General features: G+C 36.2%; 1 protein-coding gene across 2 annotated transcripts in view; it reads left to right on the top strand.

Moving 5' to 3' along the window:
* The first annotated feature begins 768 nt into the window (after positions 1–768).
* Positions 769–15,988, top strand: part of ZMYM2 (zinc finger MYM-type containing 2) — a 70,252-nt gene continuing 55,032 nt past the window's right edge. The window contains exons 1-6 of one of the 2 annotated variants that reach the window (XM_080345629.1): positions 769–1,634; positions 1,987–2,485; positions 2,750–2,843; positions 8,840–9,125; positions 12,087–12,252; positions 13,083–13,295. In XM_080345629.1, coding sequence (XP_080201755.1) covers positions 1,609–1,634; positions 1,987–2,485; positions 2,750–2,843; positions 8,840–9,125; positions 12,087–12,252; positions 13,083–13,295 — 1,284 coding nt within the window. In that variant the 5' untranslated portion in view covers positions 769–1,608. Of the gene's footprint in view, positions 1,635–1,986; positions 2,844–8,839; positions 9,126–12,086; positions 12,253–13,082; positions 13,296–15,988 lie in introns of those variants that run through there. The other variant, XM_080345628.1, reaches the window with a different exon arrangement.

Below are 15,988 nucleotides of genomic sequence, written 5' to 3'. Positions count from 1 at the left end.
GTAAGCTATGGATGCCTGAACATGTGCTGAGTATCACTGCAGTGCATATATACATTTTGAAAATTATTAACAATGTAAGGTATATATTGCATTGTAAGCCTGACTGATAATGTATGTTCAGTAATTTTCCTTTTGTTGTATCTTAATTTTAGCATAGTATGTTCTGCGCTTAGCATCAAGGAGATTTACACAATAAAAGGCAGAGAAATTTAACTGCTGAGTTTCTTTTCTCCATAGCTTAGTTTACTTGAACCATTTATTTTCTTAATATACTGTTACAGATATACTTCTTAATTCTAGTGTCTGATTACTTAATTGCAGTTATGTCTGTCTGTCTCTTACTAAACATTATATTTTTTTCCATCTGTAAAGCATCAAAGGAACGATTCTGGAAGTGTGGGATGATAGTGCTAAAAGTCATGTTTGAACTCAAACTGTAAATTTAGAAGGAAATCAATTTAATGAACATAATTGGTAGAAAAAGCTTGAGGTGGAGAAACTGTTGTGGATATCTAATCTTTGTTTTAACTTGGTTTCAGAACACACTGCTTTTGTGGAGGGCAGCAAGGTGATATGAGAAGAGAGTGTTCCCCACAGGAAAGAAAATAAAAGCTTTTGGAGCAACTTATTAAGGTAAACAGATTGCAGTGGATTTCTGGATGGGTAAGTATTGATGAGCCGGATATTTCTGCTTCCTCTATTTACCTTCCTTTATAAAAGATTTATAAAAAAGCACAGAAAGCTACTTGTAGCATCCCACAAAAGTTCAGTGACGTCACATGAATTTATACTCCAAGACATACCCAAACTTTCATATAATTATATCTGTTTTTCTTGTGTATATCAAGATCAATTTAATTTTTAGTAGAGATGTGTTTTAGAGAGATTGTAGGTCCTTGAGCACTGGTTTGGAATTACAGGTACAGAAATATGTCCAGATTGCCTTCTGTGATTTGATTTTTTTTTTTTTTTTTTTTTTTTTTTTTTTTTTTTTTTAAATTAATGGTAGAGTTGACAATGATAAACAACAGATTTGCCAAACAATTATTAAAAGCAAACAGAAACCCCCAGGCAAACTAGCTGTTGGGAAGGAGACCAAAGAAGCATTGCTTGGTGTTAAAAAGAAAAGAAATAAAAGTTCTTGAAAGCTACAGTGAAACATGAGGCAGTAAGTCAGGACCTCAAAAGAGCTGCCTCTGGTAGTGGCTAGAAATGAGAGGTTGCTGTGCACCTTCTCCTGCTCAGTGATGTATCTATTCTCACCATGTGCAGCAGTTCCATCTCTCTTTTACTTCTGTGTTCCAGTTACATTGAGGCCACTTAAGGAGTTTGGGCAATGTGGACTTTGGGGAGAATCAGTTGAATTTCACAGTTTTTAATATGCAAAATGATGTTGCTTTTTGGGATTTTGTGTGTGTGTGTGTTTGGTGGGGGTTTTTGTTTGTTTGTTTTGTTTGGGGTTTTTTTTGCTAGGCATTTGGATATGCACTTCTATAAATGTACTGATATTAAAACTAACATTTCTAATAGGAGTGAAATTCAATAGGAATTCAGATTTTCTTTCTGCATGTCTAACTTTTGATCTTGCTTTGCAGTCTAGCAAAAGCAATGTTGCAGGATCTTTGTGTGCATAGGTGGGTAGGAAAGAGACTGAGAAATCAGAATCATGTAATAAATGCCATCAAAAATTCTATTTTCTGTGTGTGTGTGTATGTATTGGCAAAAATAATAATGTGTAACTTTTGTGTGGGAAATGTTGGCGATGGCAGTATTCTTTTGTTGGTATAGGATTAGAAAGTACACGAATGTTAAGACATTCAAGGAAGGGCATAGAGAAACTTTTTTTCCTTTATATGATCTCAGGAAACAAAGCAAAAGCTGAAACTATTAATTCTGTAGTTATTTTTAAGGACTGTTACTGGAAAGTTGTACCTTACTCTGAAGCTGGGTGTGTTTTTTCTTGCTTTATTTTTCTTTGAACAACAGATCTGGAATGGACAGGAGTCCTCTTGGAGGATTAGAACTGTCTGAACATACTCCTGGTCTACTAGGGAATACCACCATGGCAGCAGGTCTTGCAAATGTAGGAAATACATTTGGAGGTCCCCCAAGTTCTTTAGTTTCTAGACCTAGTAAATTCCAAAGCTCGCCTATAGAAGATGACGATGATGTAGTTTTCATTGAACCAGTACAACCTCCTCAAAATTCTGCGTCACTGATAGCAGATCAAAGGAACACTGCATTTACATCGTCAAAAAATGAAGAACTTCAAGGCAATGATTGCAAAATGCTTCCTCCTCCAAAAGACTTAAATTCTCAAAAAGGGAGTATAAGTGAAACTATTATTATTGATGATGAAGAAGATGTTGAAACAAATCAAGGACAAGAGAAGAATGCTTCCAGTTTTAATGAGCGAAGACTTCCAGAATGTAAAAATAGAACCAACGATATGGAATTCTCAGCTTCCAGTTTTTCAAGAAGTAAGGTAAATTCAGGAATAGGTAATAGTGGTATAACCACAGAACCAGACTCTGAAATTCAGATTGCTAATGTTACTACATTAGAAACAGGTGCTATGAGCTCTGTGAGTGATGGTCATTTAGAAAATGCTGAAGGGCGTGACATGAACTTAATGATTACACATGTAACATCACTGCAGAATGCCAACTTGGGAGATGTATCTAACGGACTGCAGTCAAGTAGTTTTGGTGTTAATATGCAAACATACACCCCATCTTTGACTTCACAGACCAAGACTGGTGTAGGACCTTTCAATCCTGGTAGAATGAACGTGGCTGGAGATGTATTTCAAAACGGAGAATCTGGGACTCATCATAATCCTGGTAAGTTGCAATTCTGAATATTTCCTTAAAAGCTGAAAATAAGTAATAGAATGTTTGACTAAAATGTTTGGCAATCGCACTGCTTAGTTTTTTAGCCTGATTCGAATGCAAGATCTTGGTTCCCCTCATCCCCATCACAACCTTATCTGTGACTCCAGAATAAAATATGCTTAGTGACGTGATATGTTAAGTAGGTAAACTATACAGTTTAGCAGTTAGTTCTACATTCTGATGTTTTGAGACACAAGTATTTGTATCTAAAGCAAAGCTTGCTTTATTACTTAAGTGTACTTTTTTAATTGACATAAGTAAAGGTCAGTATATCTCTCTAACTTTTGTACTTTTTTGTGGAGTTCTATGACTAGTATAACGCATCAAAGTTACTTAAGTATTATTTTACTGATCTGTTGTCTTGCCATCTGAATATCATTTGACATGTGGAAAAAATTGATTTGAAAGTCTGATACCAAGTTGTAAGTAGCTAGCTTTCATAATTCTTTGCATATTGAGCAATTCTCAATATTTACAACGCTTAACAAAATGGGGCCCAAGTTTATGAGGACTTGCATATTCCTGCAGTAAATTATACACACTTTATACTTGCTATTAGTTGCCTGTGTTAATATGTATTTATATCATACAATATTAGTTTGAATTGGCTGGTCTTGTTTTATATCTCTGTGTAAATAGCAGTATATTGTCTCCCGATTTAGCAAGTAAATAGGTATTGCTAAAAGCCAAATGGGACAGCCATGAATGATCTTCTGAGTTGCTATTCTACAGAATTCAAGCTTAATTACTTCACATAAGTAATGTAAAACCTTTAAGTTCCCCCATATACTGGTACTCTGCTGCCCTGTTAGGCTGGAAGTTGAGGAAAAAGCCAAATTATCACTTTTGCTACAGGTTTGACTTCAGACTAGTTACAGTCATTTTAAAAGGAAAATTTAAAACAGAATCTAGGTGCAATAGACCTTTTTTAATGCACAATTTCTTAATTTGCTCATATACTAATTAAAATACACTTTTTTTTAACCTGTTTTTCAATGAATATTTAAATAGCACAGTTCTTCAATTTGGTCATGTTACCGAATGTGTCTCTGCACAAGTGTTAATACCTGTCATATTGTATTATGGACATGGCAGTATGAAACTAAGCTTTAAGTTGGATGTTAGGTTGTGAGGTTTTTTGTGTTAATCTTGAAACTGATTTCAAAATAGTGAATATGAAAGATGTGTTTCAAGGTGTACATATATAGGAATTTTTTATGGCTATGGTCTTGATATGTGAAAAATAAAGAGTGGTAGGTTCCAAAGGAAGCAGGAAGGACTGCCACAGGTAAAAGGCAAGGAGAAAAATGCCAAACAAGAGAGGTATTAGGAAAATGACCAAGAATGTGAGAAGAAAGAAGAGGAGGAAAGAGGGAAGACGGCTGTAGTGGCCTGAAACACGGTAGGTGCCTCATTTACAGGGTTTTCTACTTAAAAAGATGTAAAGGAAATGTATTCAAGATACAAGTTTTAGTTTTGTTCTTTTTCATTGGAACTTACCTCCTTTTGGAAAATCTTGTCACTAAGCATTAACCCTTCTCTTAGAAACTTTATTCTTTTCTAGATCAGAGGTGTTCCATCTGTTCTGACTTCCAGGTTTCTAAAATATTTCCTATGGAGGTGGAGACTCCTGCTTAGTTAATTTAAGCCTACTGATGATAAAAATGCTTTGATTTACGTAATTTGAAGATCCTGGGTTGAAAAGCACTGCTTGTAGTTCAGAGATAGGATCTAAGAAGTTGGATAACAAGCTTCATTTTCAGATACCAGAACTTTCTTTAGGATATGCTAGTTAGCATTTGTTCAGTGTCAAAATTTTGCATAAGGACTTAATACATCCATTTACAAAACAGTTTTGCGAATCTCTGAACTAGTCCATTACCTAAAGATATTCTTGCGTGCATCTTAGACAAGACCTGTTACTCATGTTTGCTTCCTATGCAGAGGATTTTGAAGCCTTGAAGATGTAAACATGTATTGTTTCCTGGTACTTTTTTCTTTCCCTAATGACAGAAGAATTAGGACATGTGACATCTACACCTTATTAGAAAAAATAGTAGATCAAAATTGCTGATAGCTGGGTTCTGGCACATACATGTATTTGTATCAGAAGTAGTGTGGCCAGCAGGACCAGGGCAGTGATCGTCCCCCTGTACTCAGCACTGGTGAGGCTGCACCTCAAATCCTGTGTTCAGTTTTGGGCCCCTCACTGCAGGAAAGACATTGAGGTGCTGGAGAGAGTTCAGAGAAGGGCAACGAAGCTGGTGAGGGCTCTGGAGCATAAGTGTGATGAGAAGCAGCTGAGGGAACTGGGGCTGTTCAGCCTGGAGAAAAGGAGGCTGAGGGGAGACCTTACTGCTGTCTACAGCTACCTAGAAGGAGGTTGTAGTGTGGAGGCTTTCAGTCTGTTCTTCCAAGTAACAAGCAACAGGACGAGGAAGTGACTTCAAGTTGCGCCAGGGAAGGTTTAACTTGGATATACAGAAAGGGTTGTCAGGCCTTGGAACAGGCTGCCCAGGGAAGTGATGGAGTCATCATCCCTGGAGGTGTTTAAAAGGCATATAGATGTGGTGCTTAGGGTTATGGTTTAGTGGTGGACTTGGTAGTGCTAGGTTAATGGCTGGATTTGATGGTCTTAAATGTCTTTTTCCAATGTAGATGATTCTATGATTCTGTATGTGGTTTGGAAGATTTCTACATCAGTGTTAGTCATGGATGGATCACTTGGTGGATAAGAGATTTACTGGATGGTCGCACTTGAAGAGTTGCAGTCAATGGCTCAATGTCCAAGTGCAGACCAGTGATGAATGGCATTCCTCAGGTGTTAGTATTGGGAGTGGTGCTGCTTAGTATTTTCGTTGGCGACATGGACAGTAGGATTGAGTGCACCCTGGGCAAGTTTGCAGATGACACCAAGCTGTGTGGAGCAGTTGACATGCTGAAGGGAAGGGGTGCCATCCAGACAGCCCTTGACAGGCTTGAGAAGTGGGCTGGTGTGAACTTCATGAACCGAAGTCCATGTAGTGTGTTTCAAGTGCCCTTGATCTGGAACTTAGGTTTTGTTTTCCTGAATGGAATCTAGGCTTTGTGCATCAGAACTGCTCCAAAGACACCTAGTAAACTGAGGATTCTATTCAGAATTATTGTGATCTGAACCAGGTTGTTAATGTAGATGTAGCTGAATATGTTTCAAGAGCTGCATACCTCTTTAAAACCGTTAACTGTCTTTCTCCTCACTTCTGCTTGAAGTTGTGCTGATACAATTTTTTTTAAGCTTTTTTTTTTTGAAAAACATAATTTCATTGAGCCATTTTTGCAAGATGGCTCCACAAATAAATGTACTGGTGCATATGAGAGTAAAGAATAATTTTACAGCAGGAGTGAGTGAGAAAGAACAGGAACACCCTGAACAGCCATTATAGTAAGAGGAAATTGAATGTGAAACTGTACAGTTTCAAACTTGGCCATTATAGAATGGCAGGTAGGAAAATGAAGGATGAAGACATGGGGGCAGTGAGGTGTGGAAACTCATCAGGAGTCAACTAAGAAAGCGTGATCCACTTCAATTCAAGGACATGAAAAACAGACTTTACACATTTTGCGGAGAATGTAAAGTGACGGAGGTAACATAGTTAAAAGGTGAGATGTGAAGAAAACATAAAAATTAATATCTATGAAGGTGTGATGTGGAAGAAGTAAAAGCAAAAATGGAAAAGCAAGATGATCTTTAGATGTCCTCGTGGTATATTTGTGGAAAGAGAAATGCAACAAAATGTCAGTTAAGGGATGCTGTCTGAAGCCTTAAGATGCTAAAGAAATATTGAAATAATCTTAATGAGTTACTGGGAGGTCATGGTAGAAGTTTCAGTGTGCTCCCACTTGCAACATACAACAAAAGATGAAAATCTCAGCTTATTTTGGGGTGTTAAGGTGCTACCAGAATATAAATGTACCCGAGGTAGTAGACATAATAGTACAGAGGGCACTCAAATAAGTTTTAACTTAAGCAACGTGGTAACATGGTTCATCAGTATGGATACTCGTGCCTTCAGAGGTAGACTTCTTCAATGGTTTAAAGAGGAATGTGTTTTGTTCTGCTGCTTTTCCCTCTTCCCCTCGCCTCTTTGTTCCAGCTCTTCTATTTAGCCTCAAGTGTTACAATGGGTAAATTTTCAGCTTCACTGACATGTCTGAGGAATAGAATATCCTTGACAGCTACTAAGTCACACTGGAAAATGATCTTTTGCTTGCTAAGGAATGTGCATTGTTTGTTCCTGTAACAAGGTTTCTTGGAACTTTGTTCCTGAAATTAAGTTTAAAGCTATGCAGCAGAATATATTGTTAATAAAACTGTATAGGGGAAAGAGAGGATTTAATTGATGATTATGCACCAAGATAATATCCCTTTTGAATAAGGTATGGGCAGTTGCTGAAGTCTAGAGGTTAGGGGTTTTTTTTGTTATCTGGAGTGATAGAATTTGAAATAATCTTTCTTATATTTAGTCATTAATACTAGTTGTAATAACACTCGAGGAATATACCCAGTTACTTCACTAAGACATTGAAGGTTTTAGTATTTTTGTTTAGTTACAGTAAATGCTGTGTTTACTCTTTACTTAAAAGTGGTAGTAAAGTGCTACCCAATACAGTCATATTTCTGCAGATGTTTACTGTTCAGTAAGTAACAGTGAAGGACTGTTGTAGATGCTGGAAATAAAAAGCTTGAAAGGTAAGTCCCAAGTGCTGCGACACTGTTTTGGGGTAACTGACACATGCTGTTGAAAATGTATGTGTATATGTTTTTTGTAAGGGAAAGAAGTGCCTATTCAGGTTTTCATGGATAAGTAACTTACCATTCTTGACATTCTTCAGAAGCTCAGTATTCCTAATATCCAATGATAATTATTTAAAGTAAAAGCATGGATTCTGTAGAAAAGCCTAGAAACTATATTTTATTGGGGGGCCTTTTTCCCTCAGAGCTGTATATTCTGCTCCAAACCAAGACAGCAAACATGTAATTTAACAAGGCATGTGATCTTTCTAGATGTATTTCTGTTGTAGAAAAAAAATTGTTTAAGTTCTTGTTATGCACATTACTCTGTAGCTTGTTATGCTACAAAAGATTGGGCAAATATGACTTGGTTCCATAGTAGTCTGTTGTCCAGAAATACACATGGATGGAAGACTAGTGGAGTCTGGAACACAGGGGCATGGATTCATGTACTGCCAGATCTTAATGAAGTATTATTTTCTAGGTTCATTGATTTCTACTGAGGAAGACTTGGAACACTCATGACTTTGCCAGTTTGCATATTAAGTGGTATTTCACTGCATTGAAAAGGTTATTGAGAAAAACAAGAACTCCTTCAGAGCCAGTGACATAGATGCAGATCCCAGATGTGGACCCACTGTGCTTTGCCCTAACTGCAGAACAGCTGCAGGCTAGACTAGGAAACTGGTGTGGGGAGCCCCAGCTCTGGGGTTTAACGCAGAGGGTGGACACGTGAACTCTTACAGATGCTTGTTAAAAGCTTTACTATAAAATAACTAATGAAAATCTAAAATTAATAATTTACAGAGTTTATATTTCAAACCTTAGTTTAGAGATTCCATATTTTCTCTTGGTCTCTCTTTTTTCTTTATTGCAGTTGATAATTGCAGTTTTGTCTCAAGATAAAATTGCCTGTTTGCAAATCCAGTGCAAGTGAATTGAGATCTGCAAAACTTGTCACTAGATGTAGGATGGGATCATCCTGACACTTGCTCATGTTCTGAAGCTTTGTAACAATGGAGAGTGGTACCATCAAACAGCATTTTACTTTAAACCTGAATTTCTAAAATATTACATTTCTCTTGTTAATTGTCAGTTCCAACAGAAAAAATATTTTATGGTCGTGTACTTGTCTGTTCATTCAGTTTTATGTTTGTTTGTTTTTGTCTTGAAGATTCTTGGATATCCCAGTCAGCTTCCTTCCCTAGGAATCAGAAGCAACCAGGTGTGGATTCCTTGTCACCTGTAGCATCACTTCCTAAACAGATTTTCCAGCCTTCTGCCCAGCAGCAGCCTTGTAAACAGGTTAAGGTCACCTGTGCAAACTGCAAAAAGCCTTTACAAAAGGGACAGACTGCATATCAGCGAAAAGGATCAGCTCACCTCTTTTGTTCTACTGCCTGCCTCTCATCGTTCTCACACAAACCCACTCCAAAGAAACTTTGTGTTATGTGCAGAAAGTAAGTACTTGAAATTCTCATGCATATATCAGAATTGCTACATTAATGATATAAAATCTGTCTATGCAAGTACTTTATATAGTGTCACTTGAATGTTGTTTGGAAATGTTGAATTCACCACATCTGCTGTAGCAAAAAGTCCACAAGCTTTTGAATATCAAGTATGGTAGGTTGTTTCCTTGAAAGCTAATTTTGTTTTGTTTTTTTTCAGTTCAGTCTTAGTCCAGTGCTCCTTGCAGTGACACAGGTTAATGATGAATTCTTGCTGAGCTAAAGAAGGCTTGCAGTAAAGAATTCTTTCATTAATATATATATATTTTGGAGAAGGTGGTCTTTGCTTAATGACACATTTATAACTAGTGAAAAAGTAGGTGGTGTGGTGGATTAATGGCTTGTATTCACATGTGAGCTACTGATCTATCTTTTTTTTTTTTCTTGAGACTCAGTAAAAATACATAGGAAGTATTGATATCCTATGTGTACACTTAGTACACTGAAAACCTAGCAGATTTAACATGTTTTAGCTTTAAAAAAATACGTGTAAAAGCTCAAATTATTTCAACCATTGCCTCTACAGAGCTAGTTAAAACCACTTTGTAGTGTTTTTGTTGGCTCGTATGTATTTATATGGTATTTTTTTTAGAAGTAATTTGGTGACTACCATATTCAGCTAGATTTAATATATATAAAGATGAAGATTAATCTTTTTTACTTCTTCCTGAAGTCTTGAACACTCATGGCTAAATCTGTGCTGGTTTCCAACTTTGGAGACATGCTCTCTATTCTAAGAGGCTGTATACCAAACTGCCCTAAATGAAAAGGCTTTATTTTTAAACGATGAGGGAAATACTTTATTTCTAGCTTTTGGAGGTACTTAGAATAGTTTATTTAGTGTATTTGATCTCCAGAGAACCCCTGTGAAGTCACCTTTGATAGTTTTTGAGGTGATGTTGGTCATTGCTCTTTCACTGGTATGCAGTTGCTCACTCAATCACAGTTAAATCGAAGACAATATATGTGTGAAATTGTTCCCCTCTAGCATGGCTATGTTGTGAAGCCCAATCTTATCCAGCTTTTTTTTGCTTTATTACCAAATTTTTGCTACCTGGTGGTATCAAACCAGGTACTCTTTGCTCCATACTTGCTCCTGCATTCTCTTCCTACTCAAGCAGACATAATATTGTCAGATTTCAGTTCAGTGAAAGGATAATGAACCTCTAGCAAAATCCAGGATGTCTTGAATGTAGCTTGGATAGGTTATAGTAGATGATACGTCATAGATCAGACTTTCGATTGTAATGCTCAGATTTGTCTTTAAATATGTAAATTTCTTTAAGCAGAAACCAAGTGAAGCCTGCAATAACTTTTGTTAAAAAAAAAAAGCGTATAACCCCATCTGAAAAGTCAGAATTCTTACATATTTTGTCGTAAACCACTTTTCTAGGACTATTCTGAATCCTTGTAACTACATCAGTAGCGTAGGAATTATTAGAAGTGTAGGAAATATCTGGCATTCTCCACAATGTTTTCAATTTTTATTGACTTGTGTTACTTTTTTTGACTTCGCACTGTGTCCTTTGATACAAGTTGGTAGTGTCTGTAAGTCCTGGTGGAATCCAGCCAGAAGCTTGTAAGCTCCTCAGGGCAGGAGCTCTGGCTTTGTTTTGCAGAACAGAAGTGATAACACCCTCCAACACAAATCTCGGACTTGCTTGCCAAAGGGCAACCCAAAATCTGCTGACTTTCTTGTACTGGAAGCAGGCAGGCTCATTATTGTTATTATCTGGGGACAGTACGTGTTTATTTTCAAGGGAGCCTGTCTAGGGAAGCATACAGCATTTTTCCAGTGTTTTCCACACATCTTAGTTCTAGGGCTCCTCCATCTGAGTGTCAGGGGCACGTCTTTTCCAACGGGTGATCTGCTGTGATGTCAATAGAGATTCAGATGTGCCCAGTCAATTTTTTTATTTATTCTGCCCAACAGCATTCCCTGTATGTCAAGAATAGGTTTTTTTGCTTAGAGGGCAAAGTGGGAGGCTTTTATTCTCCTTACTGTTTCTAATTTATGGTATGTGATAGTTTGGAATCAAGACTGAAACTGCCTTAGAAATGACCTTAGAAGTTTGGGAGACCTGATTACAAAGGTGCACTCTCAAGTATGGTGTGAGTGAGTTTGCTAAGTTTGCAGTGTGCACAGCATACAGTTGAAGGCTGAGGAAGTCTAGAATTAGCTTCAGTGAAAAACAGTGTCAGTTTGGCTAGAAGAAGCTTTTTTTTCTTTCAAATTAATTTTATTGATGGTTGATTAATTTAATAAATGGGTGAATTTTTGTGGGCAACTGCATGAACTGTTCAGGTGCTTTGCAACTTTAAAGTAATGATGGAATTAACTTTTAAAAAAATTTTAAATTATAAAACTCCTAGGCAAGTTTGTGGTAGAGTTTTAAGCTTTTTGGTTATGAGAAAACAATGTTCTTTCCTCATCCGATGCGGAGATTAACACTGGAAGTGGTGGACTTATATGCAAATAAAAATACTTTCTTGCCTGTTACTGTAAATATAAATTTTTCATATGAAACTCTAAGTATAGCTTTTATGTGAAGTTGCAAAACAGCTAGTTTAAATTTGCTGTGTTATTTTTTTAGTGTCAGATTGTTTTTTCCACAGCTGTTATCTAATGATGCATTAACATCACTTAGTTCTAGAACAATATAATGGGAAAAAAGTAGACCCAATCTAAAGAAAAAGCAAATTTTTACACAGGAAAGACATTGTTATTGCAGTATGTACAGTAGTTGCGAAAATGCTCTTAAACTTTTTAATGTGACTAAAAACTGTACACCCACAAAACCAGTTTGAAATGTAAGCATTAAAAGCAAAAATAAATCTTATTTGTTCCTGTTTAAATACACATATGTATTTATACACAAGCATACTAGAGCATTGGTTTTTGTCTTTCAGAGATATAACAACAATGAAAGGTACCATTGTTGCTCAAGTTGATTCAAGTGAGTCTTTCCAGGAATTTTGCAGCACATCATGTTTATCCTTCTATGAAGATAAACAGAATCCCTCAAAAGGAGTTTTGAATAAATCAAGATGCACTATCTGTGGTAAACTAACTGAGGTCTGGTTGACTGTTTTTTCTCTTTCTCAGTAATAATATTAATAACATATTCTGAAGTGAAACAACTGAAAATGAGGAAATTTAAAATAGGATTCAGTTTTTTCATATGCTGTGAGATATTAAGACGTTCAGGCATAATATTAATGAAGAGCAACTGAATGAATAAAGAATTCAAATACATTCATCTCTTTGGAAACTTTTTGTGCTGTCTTGTAGCTACTGTCAACACCTTTATTAAGCATAGGATCATGTATTTTTAACCCAGATCTCCCATGTAGAATAATTGCTGTTTAAAAAGGTCAAGATTTACTGTATTAATTATTTTTATTGTATATGTTGAAAAATTATGCAAATTTTTTAGAGATATGTACAATATACGTGATTTTAAATTCTCATTTATGTATTAATTTTAATCTTGATGGCGTTACTGAGGCCTCCAAAGTTCAGGCTACTACTTTACACAGCATATGTGCCTGGCCAGTCTTTATATGCCATGCTGTTAGCCTGCAAACTGAGTACTTTATGAAATTGTATAAATTGACCTTCTGCTGTAATATGCAATTATTACATCCTTCCCTGTGAGCTTTGCTTGTAGGCTACAAGAACAAATGGGTCCAGGATTTTTTTCTAGAACTTCAAAGAAAGCAGAACTACCAATTTCTGTTTCTGTATTTCACGGTCATTTAGAGCATCTCTGTTCTTGGATAGTGAGCTAGTAAAAATCGCGTTTTAGCTCTAATATTTGAATTTAAGACTTGTAGCTTGTCTAGTAGTTTCATGAAACTTTGTGCTAGTGTGGTGATGCTTTATTTTTTATTTTTATTTTTTAGATTCGTCATGAAGTTAGCTTTAAAAATATGACTCATAAGCTGTGCAGTGACCATTGCTTCAATAAATACAGGATGGCAAATGGTTTAATAATGAATTGCTGCGAGCATTGTGGGGAGTATTTGCCCAGTAAAGGAGCTGGAAACAATATTCTCACTATCGATGGTCAGCAGAAAAGATTCTGCTGTCAGAACTGCGTTGGTGAATACAAGCAGGTAATTACTACTTTACCTATAAATTAAAATTAAACATTAATACTCAGATTTACCTTGTTATTCATAACATAGCTTTACTTTTCATTGGAAGTCTTAAGTAACAACTACTTCTAAAAATGAAATTAATGCCAGGGAGGGCAAGCCAACCAGAATGGACCTTTTAGTACTGGCTTTTTTTGATGTTGCTGTAATAGCAATACATATTTGTTACTAATGAAAATATCATTGCAGTTGCATTTTACGTTAATTTTTTCTTTCTAATGGGTGTATCACTTGTGTCACTTAGGAGTATATTAGTAGCAAGCCTGATGCACAAGCTTACTGGTCCTTAAGTGATGTTTTAGATACAAAAACTCGCTTGTATGCAGTTGAAACATTCAAAAATGTGCAGAGCGCACATATTGGACATTGCTGTGAGAATGTTCTAACTGAACACACGTTGGCCGTGTACCTGTGCCATGTCTAATCTTGTTCACTGTACAGCATAGCATTTCAAAATTTATTGTTACTTTCATCCTGCCATGTGTTAAATTTTATGCTTTCATTTTCTTTATTTGATTTGTTTTTTATTTATTCTTGAGGCCGATAAGATAGTAAAAATTTTTGTCGTTAAAAAAATTCCGTATCAAGAAATCTGATGGTGACATCTTTTGCATATTACAGAGCCAGCTTATCTGTGAACCATTGCTAATGCTGGCTGGAAGGTTTAAATATTAATCACTGTATTTATCATATAATAAGATAGCTCTGAAATATTAAATATTTAGGGGGAGGGTATGCAGTCTGGGCATTTGTTTTGTTCTTGTTTGGTACATTCTGCTCTAAGTAGGGATAGTGTTATGAAATATGAAAGTACTATTTCACTAGCAAGAAACTTCATAATCTGATTTTGAAGTTCACACTGGAATATGTGAGTGGTCCCAGTGCTGCACATTGCTTTGGGTTCTTCCTTCATCTCTTTCCACTTTTAAGAAAGCAATGATCCGAAAGAAAAGGGAGGGCAGTGCTGAGTGTTTTTAAGTTATTTAATGTTGCTTCATATATGTCTGTATTTTCTCTTGGGACATTCAGTTTTTATGCTTTTGGGGATGACTGTTGTTGGTGTACATGCAGTGTACAAACAGCAAATCTGGAAACATGCATATGTAAACAGCGTAACTGAAAACATAACATAAGCATTATTCTTTTGTCACAGCTATACCAAAAGGGACAGGATAGGTTTCCGAGATACTAAAAGCATAGGCATGCCCAGAAGCCATGGAAAGACTTGAAGAAACGTTGAATACTGTCTCTCGACGAAACAAAAAGGCATGAGATTAACTTTGAACTTGAGAAATTCCCACACAGCCAGTAAAACATGCACTGCACATGGAATTATGAAATGAACATGGAATTTTGAGAGGCTGAATGATAAATCTGTACTTAACTCTCGTTACAGACTGTACTGTTTGTTCAGACATTGTTGTATTTTGTGTTTAGAGATGTATTTAAGAGTTATGGTTAGCAAGTGGTATGTTCTGGTTTGGTTTGGGAGGAGGAGTGTTTTGCAGTACTAGGAATCTTCACAAGCAGTGTCAGGTATTGTGCATTATTGTGAGGATCCTTAAGAGAACCTGACAGTGGCCTTTATTCAAGCAAGTTTTTAATTATTTTGTGGAAATATTTGGTACTGGGAAACTGTAATAGGCTGTGAGAAGCTTAACTCTAGTGCTTATGTGCATCTGGTTTGGAGTGGTGATTAAGTGTAATTCTTAACTGATAGGTTTCAAATGTTCCTGGAGTGTGGGGGTTTGGGGTATTTTTGATATTAAGAGAAACTCAAGCTATAAAATTAGGAGGATTTTAGTGTATGTTGTTTTAGGTGTCAAAGTTGCTTAGGACACAATTTGAGAATATTTAGTTGTCTAGCCAGGATTATTTTGGTTTGAACTTCCATTTGCATTAAGCTTTTTTTTCAAACTGAATGTATTCAAGGTATTCTGCTTTTATAAAAGGAGTTTAGACTTTGGAAAATGTTACTGACAGCTCAATGGGCCACAACTGGTAAATTGTAGGTTGCTGTGTTCAGTCATAACAATGTTTTCTTGGAATTTTTTAATTAGGTCTGGTGAAGGGGAGAGAATGTGTGAGAGTTGCTGTTACATACTCAAACTCAATGGAATCCATAATACAGGAAAAATTGATGTGTCATTTGATTACAGCATTGTGTTGTACAACTGATTGTCGTCTGTCACACAACAGTTTTAGCAAATGTTTTCTTACAAAAAGTTGTAAAATACACAGGTCTTACTGGTATGAGCTTTGTATTAAGGAGTTTATGTTGTTAATGTCATACATCTATCCATATGCTATACGTTTGTAGTAGGAATAAATGAAAAGTGATGCTTATTACTTGTACCTATCTATATACTTCATCCCTATTTTTTGAATAAATATAACACTGATTTGAACAGTAAATTTTCAGTAACTTATGATGGATGTTTTTTCTTCCTGGAATGAAAAAAAAAAGTGGGTAATAAAAATCACTGTGACTCTCAGAATGGCCACCAAATGCAGATAAACTATCAGCTACAAAGGGCTTCTTTCCTCTGCTTTAGGCTGTTGATGAGCGTAAGAAACAGGATTGTTCCTGGGATGGGGAGTAGGATTATTCTGAAGTGCTTAAGTCACCTTTCAAGGTGATGGTTGCACTT

The sequence above is a fragment of the Nesoenas mayeri genome, assembly GCF_963082525.1.
Source record: "Nesoenas mayeri genome assembly, chromosome: 1".
In the NCBI taxonomy this organism is placed as follows: Eukaryota; Metazoa; Chordata; class Aves; order Columbiformes; family Columbidae; genus Nesoenas; species Nesoenas mayeri.
This window is presented reverse-complemented; position numbering and strand designations above follow the sequence as displayed.